Source organism: Sturnira hondurensis, unplaced genomic scaffold (assembly GCF_014824575.4).
Source record: "Sturnira hondurensis isolate 20B ecotype Veracruz unplaced genomic scaffold, ASM1482457v3 Scaffold0006413, whole genome shotgun sequence".
NCBI lineage: Eukaryota > Metazoa > Chordata > Mammalia > Chiroptera > Phyllostomidae > Sturnira > Sturnira hondurensis.
The window spans coordinates 51,081,978-51,099,506 of NW_028079044.1; the positions used below are offsets into that span (position 1 = coordinate 51,081,978).

The 17,529-nt window shown below is 56.4% G+C and overlaps 1 protein-coding gene across 1 annotated transcript in view; it reads right to left on the reverse strand.

Moving 5' to 3' along the window:
* Positions 1-17,529, reverse strand: part of FAM135B (family with sequence similarity 135 member B) — a 166,907-nt gene that overhangs the window by 41,911 nt on the left and 107,467 nt on the right. Inside the window, exons 4-7 of the mRNA XM_037048598.1 lie at positions 13,156-13,295; positions 7,099-7,169; positions 2,292-2,465; positions 103-229 (exon numbers count right to left, since the gene is read on the reverse strand). Coding sequence (XP_036904493.1) covers positions 103-229; positions 2,292-2,465; positions 7,099-7,169; positions 13,156-13,295 — 512 coding nt within the window. The remainder of the gene's footprint in view (positions 1-102; positions 230-2,291; positions 2,466-7,098; positions 7,170-13,155; positions 13,296-17,529) is intronic.

Genomic DNA, 17,529 nt, shown 5'->3' on the forward strand with positions numbered 1-17,529 from the left:
CCTCTAAGCGGGACATTGAATAACGCCAGAATCTCACAGGACCCGCCCACCCTGCAAAGCGAAGTTTGCGGGTCCCGGTGCCCCCGCCCCCTCAAGTGTTACCTCCGAGGAAGTCGGCTTGCAGTATCCGGCTCCGAAGACCAGGTTTTCCAGAGAGAGGCTAGACTGTTCCGGTCCCAGGTCTGGGCTGCCCTTCCCGAGCCAGGAGCCTCTTCCCGGACGAGTGAAACTGAAGAGGAAAGAACGGAAGAGGGAGACACGGAATGGAGAGAGAGCGACGGCGCCACGAGCCAGCCCCCTTGGGTGGGGGGAGCCTACCAGAGAGTCCCCGTAGCAGGAGTAGTTCTCGCAGGGCCATGGGCGTCAGGGACTGCTGTCCTCGGTGTCCATGGCGTCTGGAGACACTGTCACGTGCCCCACAGACAAAAACAGACCCTGTCCAGTCCTGTAAGTCACCACCGAGATCAGCCGACCAGGCGTGAGAGCAGCCACCAAAGGCAGCCCCGAAGGAGACTGGGGTCACTGGCGAGATGACCTGAATTTATCTCATTGGGTGTATGACCACCTCTTTACCTTTTCAGTTCTCATCAGTCGATACACTGACAATGTCTCCTTGCACTCAGTTCCTTTCTTTCCCATCTCTTCTGTTAAATACCCTGATGGTCACCGTCTTACACGGTAAACACTAAGGATAGACACGCCCCATTCCCCAGGCAGATTCCGGGTCTCTCATGGCAAAGCCCTGATAAGCAACAGCCTCCAACTTGGCACCTCCAGCGCAGGCGCCCAGGAACATCTCGCGGATGGTTCTAACCCATTCTCCTCCTGCTCACTTCACTCACTCAAACTTTCCCACGGCTCGCGCCACATGCCAGGCAGTGAGTAGGTGCCGAGGTGGCAGGACCATCGAGGCGTGGCCCTCACGGTGAACACAGTCTGGTCTAGGGAGCAGCAGGTGTAACAGGAGGGAGGTGAACCCAGGCCAGTGGGCACAGGGTGATTCATGAGCCAAACTGGGTAAACAGGAGGGCTAGACAGAGCTGCCACTCAAAAAGAGCATGGCCAGTGGTTAAAAGGCAGCCAGTGAACCCCACTGGCCAGGGCTTGGCCCCCGGAGTGGCCCCTGTCACCTCTGGGACCTGGGCAGAGTTTTTAAATGTCCTCATGTCCCTGTCCCTGTGGGGTCACTGCCAGGGTTTCATGAGGTCAGACAAGCTCAGCTTCCAGTCCTGCATCTGGCAAATAGCGATGACTCAATAAACGCTGGCAGTTCTTGTCGAAATATCACACACATAACACAACCTAATGTAATCACCATTATATTTATACAGCTATTGTTGATCTGATTTGTTTCTAATGGAGATTTGAAGCAAGTGTCCAGCTTAACTAGAAGGAACGTTCCAGAAGCCAGATAGAATATATCTGGGCATGATGCACGTGGCACATTCTGGGGCCAGACTGCAAAGTAATAACGAAAAAGACTCGTTATTTGACCAAGGCATGGTCTAAAGTAGATTTTCCAGTGGATCTGATTCCCTCAACTGAAATCCTGGGAGGGTTAAAAATTGAATGCTTCTCTTCAATCTGCTCTGGGGAAGGTAAGGTTCTTTCGAGGTTACGTTTCCATTTCACACCTGCTTCCTTCTGGTTGGACTGAACTGATGCCTCGAAAATGGCTTTGCTAGAAAAACTGGAGCTCGTCCTGTTTGACAGGAATTTCCCACAACTCTGCAGGCTGCCCTCTGTTCCCGGCCACGGCACAGAGATGCTTCCTGAGACAAGAGAGCAAGAAGAAGACAGCTCTATTTTTAGCCCACCCCCGGAGCAGCTGAACCCTGACGGTGAATTCCTGTCCCCGGCCAGGCTGTGGGCGTGGGGGAGCTGCGCCCTGCTCTGGCCTGGCCACTAACACCCTCAGAGGACAGGACCCATTAGTGTTTCTGTCTCGGAGAGGAAGGTGGGGCTGTCTCTGGGCATTAGGTGACTTCTCCGATGAGGCGCAGTGACAGAAAAGCCAAGTCGGCTGTAGGATCCACGTCTCCAGGGCTCATCTGTACTTTGCTGGTTAGTCCCAGGCTCCCGGCCTGTGTCCCCTCGGCTCCTGGGGCCCTCAGCTCCCACCGCCTGCCTGTCCCCTGCCCCTCAGTGAGGCTCAGAGCCCAACCCTCTGCTGGGGAGAGGCTGTTCTGTCTGTGTTGGTCAGCACTGGCCACCTCCGTGTCTGTCACACACTCTCCACGGAGGTGGAACAGAAAGGTGCCCACCGAGCCTCGGGGCCCGCGACGCCATACCTGATTAGGGGCTGCTGCAGAGCCACCAGCGCAGCGTGGACGGTCACCGAGATCACTGACAGGTGGAAGTAGTCAAACATGACGGGGACCTGGTGGTGCAGGCCTCTGCGTGGGTGGAAGTGCAAGCCGAGCGTCCGGCTGCTGATCATGGGGGCCCCCGCCACGTCCCTCAGCCTGGAAGGCAAGTGAATGAGCTCCATGAGTGACAGCGGATGACATCTGCCTTCGACCGGGCAGCTCTGCACAACAGCCTCACCCTGGCCACCTGCCTCACACGTGTCATCCTGTCCGACCCCTGCAGGTACAGTCTGGTAGAAACTGCTTTCCCCACGATAGGCAGGTGGGGAAACTGAGGCCCGGAGAAGGGAAGACAGACACCACAGCTGCTCCCTGTCAGGTCTGCCGTCCCGGACACCACGCCCCCGTCAGTGACTGGAGGGAACCTGGACTCCTTCCAGACCCGGCCGCACAGGGCCCCTGCCTGGCCCGCCTTTCACACACACTGCATCTCCTGGCAGGTGTCCCACGCTGCGCTGCCTGCGTGAGACTGTCCTCCTACCTCTTAACCTCGAGAAAGGTGACCAATTCTCTCCACAGCCCAAGGCCCAGCCAGCACATGGCAAACTGCAGGAGCTGGTCGGATGCCTCCTGATTGAAGGAGTGTTTGGGAGGCTACATGCACCCTATGTTCACTGCAGCATTATTTACAGTAGCTGAGACACGGAAGCAGCCCAGGTCAACAGGCGAGTGGATCGGAATGCGTGGTGCAAACATGCGTGGAATGTTACTTGGCCACAAAAGACAGTGAAACCTTACCATTTGTGACAGCATGGGTGAACCTAGAGGGTATTATGCTGAATAAAGTCAGTCAGAGAAAGACAGATACCATGTGACTTCATTTATATGTGGAATCTGGAAAACAACATAAATGAACAAAATAGAAACAGGCTCACAGATACAGAGCCTGGTGGTGGCCAGATGGGAGGGGTCGGGGGCTGGGGGGAAAGGTGAGGGGTTAAGGAGTACAAATGGGCAGTTACAAAACAGTCACGGCATGTCAAGCCGTGGGAAGGACAGCCTAGGGAACACAGTGATAGTGTGATGACTGTGGGTGGGGCCAGGTGGGTGCTGGAGACCCCAGGGGACCGGTCCCAAAGTGCGTGACTGTCCAGCTGCTAGGCTGTGTGCCTGGGCAACACAAAATAATACCGAACAGAGACTGTGATCAAAAAAAGCATTTCTAACAAAAGAAAGAAGGAATGACCCCTGGCTCCCAAGCACAAGGGTAAGTGATCTGACAGGTTCATCTAGCGCCCCGCCCCCGACCCTTTCCTGTGCATTTTGTCATTGGGATGCGTCTGGTTCCTAAGAGAAAGCGACCCACAGGCAAGGCCCAGCCGTCTTTGGTTAGCTGGGCGCTCGCACACCTGGCTCCACGGTCTGCTCTGCGTCCCTGCACACCCCACCGTGGAGCCCTCGGCACAGGCGCAGGGAAGCCGCAGACATGACCTTGGGGCTCGAACAACAGGAGGTGAAACAGACATCGGGGGGCAAAGGTGCAAGATTGGGAACAAGAATTTAAGCCACCTTCATAGGAGCAAAGAAATCAGAAAGAGGGAGGTGATGGGTCTTGCGTGCTGTGTACGGGACAGACCAAGGAGAACGGAAAAGCTCAGCTCTGGCGGGGGCGCTGATTCCCAGCTTAGACGGGGTGGGGAGAAACGAGAGGCACCGTGAGCAGGGTTCTCCGACAGCAACTGAAACACAGAACGAGGTCACACGACACAGAGAACGACGTTTCCCTGGAGAGAGAGAGGTGGCCGAGGTCTCCTTGACGTGCAAGACAGTGTGGAGGGGTCCTCGAAGGCAGAAAGGATTTCCTGCTGGGCAGGGCCGTCTAGGGACAAGGTGGGCATGACGAGAGGGGGTGGGCTCCCCAGCCTCGCGCCAGCCTGTGCCCCTCGGCCTTTGCAGAGCCGCCGGTGCTGACGTGAGGCTGGACAAGAGCAGGGTCCCTCACCCCAGTGACCCTGTCGTAGGGGGAGGATAATGCTGTGTGGGCGGGGGTGTCCACATGGAGAGGTGTCCCCGAGGGTCAGGCTCACCGCCACCCCCACAGTGAGCGCCTCCAGAGATCCCCCCGCCCCCGACACCGCATGTCATACTCCTCTACGTTGTCCCCATGCAGACCTGTTCCCCTGGGTGACATGCCAAAGCCTGACATCTACACCCAGGATGCACTGCAGATGCTTCGTCATCCTTAGACCCGGTTTATGAAAACATGCTGCATTTTTGATTCTTCGGAAGCTGCCGTCTTCCTGTTCCTCTCAGCTAATCTGATACCCCACGGAGGCCTGCTCCGACGGGCATGAAGTGCTTTGTGTTGTGAGAGGAGATGCCACGCGGTGGCCACGCCCTTGGGCTGGTGTGGGTATGGTCTCCCTTCATCATCACCACAGACCCAGGAGGTGCGGGGTCTACAGTGGCCCCACTTTACACATCGGGCTGCTGAGGGTTAGGAAGGGATGGGGACTTGTCCATGGCTCAGAGCAGAGGAGCGCAGAGCCCAGGTGGCTGAATGGGACCCACCTGGTTTGGGTCCATCCCCTGTACACAGGTCCTGTGTTAACTGTCACCTCCATGGCAAGAAGGCCTGCTTCCCATCTCCTCCTGATTTGTCCCCAAGGTGGCCTGGAGGGCCCGGGGGGGGGGGGGGACGGGACTTCTAGCATGAGTTTGGGGTCAGTGGCAGGGTTCTGAGGTGACTGGGAATGTCTCCGTGGAGCCACGGGTGTCTTTGAAGGAAGTGGGCGTAAGACAGGGCAGGGGATGGTCAATGAAATCAGTAAATGGAAGAAATCCCAGAGGGTTCAGTGGGGACAGGAAATCAACGCAGGTGGGGCTCAGCTTCCGAGCTCACAGGTTAGGAACAGCCACCGTCATGAAGGGCTCCGTGCTCCACTCGGTGTTAGAGTGACGGGTCTGGGACATGGCGGTGGGAAGATGAGACTTCTCAAGCACCCACCACCCACCAAGGGGTAAACAGAAGTGATGAGGACAGCAGGTGGCTGAAGGGGCCGGGGGTCCACACAGGAGTGAGGACTGTGATGTTGTGCCCTGACAGCCCGGCAGCACCACGGACAGAGGCTCCGACAGCCCAGAGTGCACACCAGCGGATGTGTCCTCACCGGGCACCCCCGTCCGGTCTCTGATGGCTCAGCAGTGGCCCACCTGTGGCTCAGAACCCTCAACTCTGCTCCTTATCGCAGCTCCCGTGACAATCAGACACATCTCAGGTAAGGACAGTCCATGAGAATGGGCGGGGCAAGTTCCGATGGGGAGTCTGGACTCTCGGGGGGCGGGGAATTGGGAGACTATTCCCCTGGCTCTAGCCCATGGCCCCCCAATTCCCCATTCCCCACGGGGTAAGGTGACACATTGCTGATGACATTGTAGAGACCGGAACCGGGGATTAATCCAGAGTGGCCAGAGCATACTGCAGTTCTGCCAGCAGAACCGATGGAAAGGGAGTGCCCCCCACAACCTCAGGCCTAATGAGAGGGGTCTTCAAGTGAGCTCGCCCTGCGGCCCCTAGAAATGGGGACCCTGGGTCTGGGTGCCCGACTGATCCTGAAAACGTCCTCAGGAGAGAAGCTGAGGGCGGCGGCTGCAACAGCCAAAAGAAGACTGAGCCACGGAGCTGGGGAGGGGACCCCGCCATCAGGCGGCGAGGGTTAGAGGGTCAGGGTTCGCCTCCCAAGGGCCAGATGTGGGTTCTCTTGAGAAGAATCTTACGAAAGAGCTTCCTGCAAGGAGTGAGTGAGCCAACCACGGGAGGCCTGGCTGCATCACAGAACTACAGGGAGGAGCTGGAGGGCTGCCCAAAAGTGCCATCTCCAAGGAATGGTGGCGAACATTGCCAGCAGTGCCAAGAACCAGGAGCCTCCCTCTGCACCGAGCGGAGAGCCCGTTAGCAAGGGAATCTATGGGCTCCAACTCTGCACCCGTGCAATCTCCCCGTCCTCAGTGCGCCCAGCCTACACGGCCCGCACTCCTCAGTGGGGGGGCAGGAAGGACACACGGCATCCTGCAGCCCAGGGAACCCCCTCCCCAGACAGAGCCTGGGGCCCGGTGGGCGAAGCAAGGAGACAATGACAATGAAGAGAAGCTATGGACTGGGTGGGAGTTTGGAGATCTGGTCACACACTGGACCAGACTTGTCAATGCCTGGAAATAAGGACTATTTATCACCCCCATCCCCCCAAATCCTGGAAAGGCTCTGGCTATGCCAGGTGACCCGGGGTGGGAGGACCAGCCCACAGAAGCAGCGCAGAGGAAGCAGTTCCAGGAAAGAGGAGAGTGCCTCCTGCCTGCGCAATCAGCCCATCATCACACACGAACGGAGCTTGAGTGTCAGACGTCAAGGACCCAACAGCCAATGTTCGTGCCAAGTCGTGGGGTCCCCACGGAACCTCCTTTGAGTCAGAAGTGGCCTTGGGGTTTGCCAGCTCAGAGAGGCCTGAACCAAAAACCCAAATGAACGCTGCACTGGAAATGCGTGGAGGGGCCAGGCAGGAGGAGATGCAGGCCCCTAAAGCCGGGGAGTCAGGGATGTCCTGTGCCTGAAGTGCGGGTTTGGAGTGAGTGACCACGCAGCTGAGCCCACGCTCCTGGGGAGGCTGTGGGTGTGGACAGGCACAGCTGCTGATCGGCACATTTCCAAGGATGCCCTGGGGTTCATGGCCAGGAGGATGTCCCGGGAGAGGGGGACACCGCACCACAATCCAAGGGCTTTGGGGACACTCACTGCTGCTCACTGTCCGTGAAGTGCAGGTCCACCCTGAGCTGGAAATCCACTTCACTCAGTGCCTCTTCTGCCTGTGGGACAGAAAAAGTTCAAGGGAATTCAGGGGTCGAGTCTGGCCCAAGTGAAAAATTCAGCCGGTCCCTTTCCCAAAGTTCAGAATGGGGACCTCACCACAAAGTTAATGGGTTATGATTAAAGCAGAATTTCCATGTATGCTCCATGGAATTCTGACCAAACAGAATGTCTGTGAGTATTACATGGAAAACAGGAAGGAATGATGTAGTCCAATTTGGGGAAAATCCAACCTGCAAAAAAAAACTAGTGAAACCATTTTTCCATGTGGCGGGGCTTTTGAGAGACTCCCTCTGCCAACAGATCTGGTCGGGAGCCGTTCTGAGCAGGGTGCAGTGACCCAGTGCAGCCCCCGCGTGGGGACAGTGGGGCAGGGAACCCACTTGGTTAGCGGCGGTGGTAACATCAGAGGTGTGGTCCCCTCGGCCCACCGCCACTCTCGCCTGCTCCCACCACTGTCCAGGGGCGCAGAGAAGCCGAGATGCACGGGGAAGGCAAGTCATTTCCCAAGGCGGCTCCACGTCCTAAAAAAGCCCATCCTTTGTCCTGAGGGCACTTCCACGTCACCATTTATTCTTAAAGTCACTTGAGCATTTTGTGTCCTCTCCAGGGCTGCATCTATTCTTAGCTTTCAAAAAAATCTGTTTTCATTAATTAGCACAGGAATCTGTCTGTCCACTGTACCTGCCGGGTTCTCACATACCTGTAGTAGATGCTACCCCGCCCCCACAGGAAACGTCATCACCTCTCCTCCCCAGAGGGAACTGCTTGCTAAGTACCAGACCTCGCCCCAAAAAACACAGGTCAGGGCAGTCCCTGGCTCCTCCCCCTCCCAGGCTGGGCAGAGCCCTTCTCCCCTGCAAAGCACAGAACCCTAGTTTGTTTGACCTTGGCATTCAGTGCTTCCTGTAAAATTTGCTTCAGGTTTATGACCTGGAAGAGTGCAAGTCCAATTTCATCTGGAGACACAAGTTTTTTAGCCCTCATAAAGTTGCAAACACTTAAAAATGAAGCAATTTTACATTTCTATCATGGGTTTCGGCTCATGGGGGGGAAAACAAGGAAGAGGGGGAGGAGGAGTGGGAGGAGGAGAGGGAAGAGAAGAAAAACCACCAACCCAACAACTCAACAACCCCCCGCCATTTCTGTTGCCCAGTGGCCCAGTCAGCCCCGTCGGTAAGGGAGAGACTCGTCTTCATTCCTTCTGGGTCCCCGGCTCCAGAAATAGAGCGCGCCACACAGAAAATATTAACGTNTGGGTTTCGGCTCATGGGGAGAAAAACAAGGAAGAGGGGGAGGAGGAGTGGGAGGAGGAGAGGGAAGAGAAGAAAAACCACCAACCCAACAACTCAACAACCCCCCGCCATTTCTGTTGCCCAGTGGCCCAGTCAGCCCCGTCGGTAAGGGAGAGACTCGTCTTCATTCCTTCTGGGTCCCCGGCTCCAGAAATAGAGCGTGCCACACAGAAAATATTAACGTGTCTTGAGGAATAAATAGAGCTCTTCTCCACCCTCACCCTTCTTGGGTTTGTTTCTTTGCCAGAATGTTCTCATCACAGGGAAGGAAATCTCTCACCTACAGGCCTCCTCAGAAAGAAGTTTCTGGTTAAGCATAGCTCAGGCAGAGACATATGGGTGGAATTTATCTTTAGGTCCCTGGTGTTTTAAAATTTGTTGTAAAAAAAGCATTTAAAAGTTAACATTTTGCTGATCCAAAGGCTATGAATAACTTCGTCTCCTAGCTTTGTTTTGCATAATCAGGAAGCTCGCTTTGTACACACAGCCCCAAGCGCGGCAACCTCCTGCCACCACTTCCTGGGGGGAGAGCCTGGCCAAGCGCAGCCCCCCCCCCCTTTGCAGCTCTCGCTCGTGGCTGAGCCAGATCCACTGCGCGCGCACTCGGGCGCCTCACTTGCCCACCACGCCGCTGGAACCAGGGGGTAGGTCCTAGGCCCAGCCCGGCTATGATGTCACCGATGTCTCAAAAAATACTTCATTTCAAGGCACTCCAGAATGAAGTCACCGGCTGCTCTAACCACTCATTTCATATTTGGCTGTTGGCTTCCTGCCCTGCCCTCCAAACACACACATTCACATGTGCGCATACATGCTCACACACTCACATGCACAGTACACCCTTCCATCAGGCTGCCTTGTCTTGGTTAACACATCACCTCCCTTCAAAGGTCATTTTTTCCCAGCATCCAGAAGCAGCTTTGCATATAGTGGTGAAAACACCAGTAGCTAGTATTGTCTAGTAGCTAGTATTCAGAAGTATTGTCTCCACTTTTGAACGAGGACGCTGAGGCTGGGTGTGGCAGCGCCACTCTCCGAAGCCTGTGAGTCAGACGTGATCCATTCCCCTTCCTCCTGTAAGCAGCCGGTCCACAGCGGTACCCCTTCGCCCCAGCTACCGGGATGCTCGGACTCTCACGTACGGGCCAGCATGGGCAGAGACCCAGCTCCCTGTGCGTTTCTGCTACACTGACCCCGGGCTTTCCCCCTTTCTCTGTTTTCCTGTACTCCTGCTCATTCTACCGCTACTCTACTTCCTTTTACTAGGCTTGCTGTTCTGTAAGCTTTCCCAAATCTTCTGGGGGATTACACAGAGTGTTTAAAATAAACTACCCACCCGGCCTCCACAGCCCCACTCCTCACAACCATCGTTGAAACATCCCGTCCTATGCCTTAGGCTTCGATTGCTTCTGTCCGCAGTCACTTCCTGCACTAACGTGCTGTGTCCTCACTGAGCAGACTGACTCTTCATGGCTACATTTCCCACAGCATGTGGAACAGGGCTCGATGCGGGGGTCGTGCCTAAATGTTTGTCCGAAATGATGGCTGTGCCCGCACGTGACTGTGAACTCTGGCCCTCCGGCTACAAGCAGCATTTTGGGTGTTGTAAGCAGACAGATAGTCGCTGGGTAGGAGCTAATGGGGTCCACTGTGGCCATGCGGTTTTATGGGCATATCCAATTAGCTCTCATCGTCGTCGATTTGTATACAGTGATCGATGATAACATCACTGCCGTGTGGATTACCCCAAACACAGGCTTAAACCGTTCGACTGCAGCACAAAGGCCAGTGACAGCCGGCCACGAGCCAAGCCTGCGTGTCGGGAAAACTAAACAAGAAAGGTTTTAACCTGCTGGGGCCGGAGCGAGACTCCGATGGGATCGGGACGGAATAGTGACCAAGGTGCCCGAGGGAGGCTCAAAGCCAGCCTGCAGGGACAGCCGCTCTGCTCAGGAAAGTCCTTGAGACCAATGACAATGGCCCCTTGAGAAAAAGTGCCCTTCTGACCACCATTCGGGGAAACGGGCTCGAGCACGTGCCCTAACCCGAGTTCCTCAACGCTCAGCCCGGGGTTTCTTTTCCAAGCCTTTCCCTTGAAAAGCAGAATCAGGGAAGGAAACAGGCGACATGGTCAAGGTGAGGACTCCAAGTACAGTCCCTCAGAGGAAGAATTCACAGACCCTCCGTGCACCAGGGCTGCCTCGCCCCTGAGCCAGCGGGGTCAGACAGGAGTGGTGGTCAGAACTGGACAGGAAGCTACGAGGCGTGGCCCCCGCCTGAGGCCTCTGGTGGAAGGACGTGGACTGGCGGGATGGGGAGCACTGGACACCTGCCTCTCTGGGGGGTGACGGAAACCCTGATTTGCAGCCCTGGCCACTCCTGGGGGGGAACTCGTCCATCGCAATCAGCTTCCAGCTACCGGTGTGAGGCCATTGAATGCGGAGTCGCAAAGAGGTGGGAATCTGCCGCTGCCAGTGTCAAGCTGGCCTCGGCACGCCAAAGGACACAGACAAGTCGGTGACCCGGCACGCACGGAGCCCAGGCAGGGGATACGCTGGCCTCGTTCCCCTCTCTTCCTCCAATCATGTGCAGGACCTCTCATGGGCCAGGCCCAAACGGGACCCACAAGGTCAGGATACAGCTGATGGGCGTGGACAGGTGGCAGCCTCCAGGGTCCAGAGCAGGTGGGGAAGGTGCACAGGGGAGGGAGAGAGCAGTGACCCGACAGGCAGCACAGCCGACAGGGTTCCCTCTGGTCCTCTGACCTGCACTCCAGAACAAGTGCCGGTGGCCACTGTGAGGCACAAGGCGGACGGGCATCAGGCTGACCTTTCTATTCGCAAAGAAGGGCCTCCAAAAGAAGGGACTCCAAAGTCGATTTTTCCTTCTTCCAGCTAAGCCACCATGCACTCATTATTTGCCGAGACACCCCAGTGCAGGTGAATGGCAGGTGGCGGGGACGCAAAGAGAGACAGGAGGCTCCCCCGACAAGCCCATGGACGGGCGGGAGGGGGCTGCATTCTGAAATGAAGCCCGTGCCGCTCACTGCACCTTTCCAAGAAAACTGCCGGCCGGCCGGCACCAGACATCACACTCTGCTTCCCTTCCCGTGGCCTTCGGTGCTTGTCCCTGGCCTTCAGGCCCACCTGCCTCTCTAGCCTCATCTTCCTCCCTGTTCCCTGTCACCTCGGCCCCACTGCTTCTCCTGGATCCCCCAGCCTCCTTCCCACCTCGGGGCCTCTGCCCCGGCTGAGCCACTCCAGGGAGGCCCTGCACCTGGGCTCTCTGCACGCCAGGCTCGTCCCCAGCACTCAGGTCTCAGCTCCACGGTGGCCTTGCTGGGAGGCCTCTCCTGTCTGTCACTTGTCTTCCAGGGAACAATCTCCATCCTTGTGGAGTCGGGTTGAAGCCGAGTGCTGGGCAATCTCATTATTGGAGCATCTACCAGGAGGCAGCAGCAGGCCCTGCAAAGTGGGGAGGCTTCTCCCCAGGGAGCGAGCTCCTCCTCGTCACGCCCCTGGAAATCTGTCTCATCGTCAAGCCAGCTGAGCACACAGCAGTGGGAAGGCCCAGGGACAGAGGTCCGTGATTTATTTATCAGACCACATTGGGTTGCATCGATCTAACGTTAACATAGAGGCCCCGAGACACCAGGGGTATTTTCTTGTTTGCTATTTCATCTTTAGCCCATGACAGGTGTGCATAATGGGAGTTCAATAAAGCTTTGATGGAAGGATGCACGGATGAAGGAAGAATGAGTGAGAACGCCTCACCTCCAGCCGCACAGGGCACGTGGCCACTGCCTAGACCACAGAAGATGAGGACAAGAAGCCACGGGGATGAGAGAAGGATGTCAGATGGCCAGGAGGTGTGCCTCTGCGCACCACTTGGGGATGCCCCTTACTAGGCGTCCTGGGCCAGGAGCACACTCCCCCCTCACTAACAGAGGGTCCGGCAGGAAAGTCACCGCTGGAATGCGGTGACAGGGGGTGGAGTTGGGACCAGGGGCCTGGCAGCTGCGTCTGGACCTCAAACATTCCTCTGATGGGTGGGCGTTATCTGATGGATGAGGCCCCTGAGCTTTTACTCATGCTGTTCCCTGCTGAGATGCCCTTCCCTCCCTCTCAGTCGGCCGCACTTCCAGTGCGTGCTTCTCAAAGCCAGCTGCTTGGAGAAACCACTGACCCCTCCCAGAGCCCACCTGCCCCTCCTCGGCGCACTGCTGTTCCCCCACCCACACAGTGAGCACAGTGGGTGTCCTCGATCTGGGTGCGTGCTGACACACTGCCAACACTGCATTCCTGACTGTTACCAATGCCTCGAGGGCAGGGGGCCTGCTTGCTGCCTTCCTCAGGATCCCCCCTCACCCAAAGCCTGCACCTCGATCCCTGCACAGAGCAGGTGCTCACAGGGCGTACCTGGACCAATGAGCAAAGGGGCAGAGGGAAAGTGAGAAGGAGAGTCAGCAGGTCAGTCAATGGGAACTTCCTGAAAGAGGAAACGCGCGAGTGTGGGCGTGGAAGAATGGGCGTGCCCCAATGAGCAAGCGCAGGCATGCCCTGCAATCGCGGACTCCCCATCTGTCAGACTGCACAGCGAATCTATAGCTTCAGTGACTGTCCACCCCTGGAGGGAGAAGAGAGGCGCGGGGCAGGGACAGCTCGTGGCTGCTGTGGATCCCACAACTCACCCGTTCACCATCCAAGAGCAGGTGAGCGCGGAAGAGGGCAACGTCGCTCACAGGCACCTCCTCGTTCCTGTACAAGATCTGGAAGATGCGGCTGTGCACTGTGCTCTCGCAGACACAGGCCGAGTACAGGCTGCTGCTGTCTGCAAGACAAGAATCCACAGGCATCCATGAACCCCAGGACCATCCGGGGCCTGCTGCCCCCTCGGGTGTCTGTCCAGCTCAAAGAAAGTAACGGCCCCGAACCACATTCCATGCCCAAAGAGCAACACCAGTGCAGAACGAGATGCCATCGCATAACAATTTCTGCTCTTTGAATGGGCTGGCAGCTCAGTGATCCCTGCTCAGCCCCTTACAGGCCACATGACCTTGGCCAGATCACTCACTACACTGTCGGCCATGCTAAGTTCCTTACCTGCGGATGTGTCTCCTCCTCCATGAAGCCCTCCATGACCCTCTTCCTCAGAAGCAATGAGGAAGCTGAGGGCAGAAAGTGCCCTTCATCTACAAGGACATCCTAGCACCCACAGAGTTGCCCTCTTCTGAAAGTGGCGTTTGCACAATATGAAAAGCACTCTGTCTTGACTTTTAGGCAAATGTGCTCATTCTAATTGCATTAGGTACCAACATTTTTTAAGGGAACTTGTCCATCTCCATGTCCTCCAATATGTTCCAGATCGACCCTAATCCCTCAAGACCATTTCAAAGTTAGGTTGAACGTGGAGATGACACATCTAACTGATGCGCTTAGGATACCTTCACCACTGACCAAGGTCATTGTGGAGTGCAAAGGGCGAACGCCCTCAAATTGCCTCACACGTACACTGCCCAGTCAGGAAAATACAGGGCTGTTCTAAGACAACCGATGTTCATATTTACATAAGGCAACTACTCCCTTCTAACCATGGCCACTGACTTGTACTTCACAGCTTCCTAAATGCTTTGGAAGGCACTCCTATCCGCAGTCCTCGCAGGCAGTCACTGGGCTAAGTTTGACTACAAACAGGAAGACCCAGGTCCCGAGAAGAGGCAGGGCCCTACTATCTGCTGTGTTGCAGGGCACCGTGTGCATTCCTCCTCGCGTGCATCCGTGTAACACCTGAGAAGACGGTCTCAAATAAATGCAGATGAAGCGAAACGGAAAGCCCCCACGGCTCAGCAGAAGGCTGGTGCTCCACAAAGCCCCACTGGAAAATGAAATCGCGTGCTTACAAAGGGAGCCAAGAAAACAAGGAACAGCCATCCAAACAGCAAAGGAAAAACTGCTCTGGTACCTTGTGTACTGTTCCCAGACGGCTTAGAGTCCCTTGGAAACGAGGACAAAACGTCCCTGTCACCTCCCAGCACACAATGACATCTAAGCCAACACCTGCCTTGTAGCTGCTGAGTAGGAGGCAGAGACATGTGAAACCGCAGCTCGTTTCCAGGGCTGCTCGGGGCCCCCCTCTAACTGGGACTTGGTCCGAAGGGCACAAAGTGACTGGCCTGTGGCTGCCCACCAAAACCTGTTGGACCCTCAGCCATGTGCCCTCAGGGAGCCATGCTCCTTGTGTGCAGCTGCCCCTCTGTTTCTCATTTGCTGCGCCGGCCCTTTATCACTGTCAAGGTCTAGTTCGTCCATCAGCCAGACCGACACCGTGGCAGAGGACAGAAGGTCGGAGCAGCACGAGGAGGAACAGCCAGCACGATGGTCCAATCACTTGCCTTCCTGGGCAAGTGACATCACCCCTGTGACAGCAGCTTTCCAGGTGACAAATGGGCCTATCCGCATTGACCTCCTGGGGCCAGCGCGGACATAAAGAGGATAAAGTAAATCTAGAGCCTAAGACCAGGCACGCGGTACACAGCAGAACGACTTTTTAATTGAGTGCAGGCACAGGCCCTTTCGCTGGACTGCATTGTCGCTGGCCGCGCGTCCATGGTGGACTGAGCTCCTCCGACTTGGAGCAGATGACAAACGAGGCCGCAGGACTCAGCGGTCTCTGCAGGTCACCAAATCCCCCAGTGCCCCGCGACGCCCACGATGAGGCATCACTTACACCCGATGGAACTTCCTGTGTCATTTTCTCATCACTATTAAGTAGGACATAGAACAGCTGTCTTCTTACAGGAGGAGGCTGGCTGATCACGAGGAGTCTGGTGGGACAGGGGGCATCGCGGGGACAGCGCCTGCCTGCTTTGTTCCCACCGGAATCCTTCCTCCTTAAACGACAACCCGCACTTGGACACCGCGCGCCCTTTATCCTGCCCACCGGCCTCGCCCCGACACTGGGGAGGAAGCGCTACTTTCTTCTCCTGGGCAGGTGGCTCCCTGGGATGTCTTGTGCGGCTCTCCTGCTCGCCTTGCTGAGCCTTGCTCGGCAGACAGAGGGCACCAGGTACCTCCTGTGCTGCTGCCGCTCCTGGTACACCCCGGCCCTGGGCACCCAGAGGGGTGGGAAGCGCGTGCTCTCTGAGCCCTAGGACCCCTTGCTCACACTGTGGGGCGCTGCTCCATTCTAGCTGTGAGATAAGAGCCGCTTTTTATTTGCTGTTTGGCGGCCAGCTTTCTACGTAGGCAGTCCAGGGGAAGGGGCAGATTACAGACTTCTGAAATGTCCGTCTCTTTGTGTCGGGGTTGGTACCACGGGAACACATCTGAAAGGGGTTGGAACTTTGAAGGGAAAGACAGGTGGGAAAGGAAGTGAGAGGAGGAGGAGGGGGCCGGGAAGGAAAAGGAGGGGGTGGTTAGAGAGACCAGAGAGCAAGGCCCAGGAGGAGGAGGAGCTAGTCAAAGGTCCCACCCCACCATGTAAGAATCCACTCCACACAGCTTCACCCAGAACTGCAGGCCGGAAGGCAAGGGGAAAGCCTTTTGGTTCTCACATTTCTCTTCCCAGTAAAAGTGTACTAGCCGCACTTTGTGTATCTACACACCTCTAAGTGTTTACAGCTCAGATACAGACCTTCCCGTGGCTGAGCGCTCTCCCCAGCCCTCATGGTCTCTGTGGGTGCTATTACAAAGGTGCTGTTCACGCGGCGTGCACTCTCTGCCCAGAGTCCAGGCCAACAGCGCTCCCCTGGGCCCCGAAAGGCTGGGAGAGTCTGTGACCAGCGCAGATGCCGGGAAGCTGCCACTGGACTTCTTCCAACCCAGGCCTTGCTCGCATGGGAGAATCGTCCAGCACGCTGGCGCTCATGGTACTGGAAAAGCCAAAGTAGATTCTAAGCAGCTGAAGGTCAAGACCTTGGCTTTCTTATGGTTTAGAACAGGACCTCCCTCTGTAAGGCAAGCATACATTCTAGACTTGCCCACCCTCCCACTTCCACGCTCTGTGGCCTTGGACGGGCCATTAAATCTGAGCTTAATGAGGGAGAGTCATGCCCTGCCTACTCTTCATGACACACCAAAGGCTCTGATGAGATGAGGAGCCAGGAAGTATGTGATTAACTGCACAATTCTTGAAAACCCAAGCAGATTTCCTGCGGAGCTGAAGAGGGCAATGATTCCTTATGCCAGACAGTCTTCTGCCTGCGTCTAGGAACAGGACAACAGAAAGGCCCCTTGAAGCCGAGCTTCATGGCTCTTTTCTAACCACACCAGAGAGCAGACAGAAGAGAAAGCCACCTCAAAGTGGGGGTTCACTGTTTCCCCAGGAAACGGCCGGCAGGAGTTCCCCTAACATGGGGGCATTTTCCTATTGGCAGGGAGAGTGAACACACCAATAGGGTGAGGAGCTAGAACCTTCTGTGACTCCAAGAAGGCTGCTGCTTCTCCTGGAGGCCTTCTCACCACAGGCCAGTGGAGCAATGTACAGAGGGAGAAAGGAGACCCCTAGGAGAGAAGGGGACAGCATCCTGGTGACTTGTCTGGAGTCCAGAGGTTGGAGACACCTGTGTCACCAACAAGGTGTCAGCACACTGTGTGCAGCGGGTATGGACAGCTGTTTCTGGGAACAACGGTGCCCTGATGGAAGCTGGGGTCCCGGATGGTGCCTCTGAGTGCTCACCACAGCCCACGGTTCAGGAGTAAGAGGCTGGGTGGGCGACGTCGTGGCCTGCAGTCCCATCTGGCACAAAGCTCGAGCTTTGAGGAGCAGCGGTGGAGAACGGGGACGTTGCCTAGAGGTAAAACCTGGGCTCCCGAGGCACGGGCCCGCAAGGCCCAGCAGACCCCTGGTCCAGCAAGGAGTGCACCATGGAGGGTGTGGTAGTTCTGCCAGCTGACTGTCAGGCTCATGTCCCCAGACCCCCAGTGGCTGCCTGAAACCCCAGGTGGTCCCTAACCCTACACAGGGTGGGCAAGAAGAGGTTACAGTTCTTCGTATGGAAAAGGGTGTGCAGGTTATGATTTTATTACAATGGCTTTATTAACTCAAAAGCACATCACAATGCAAC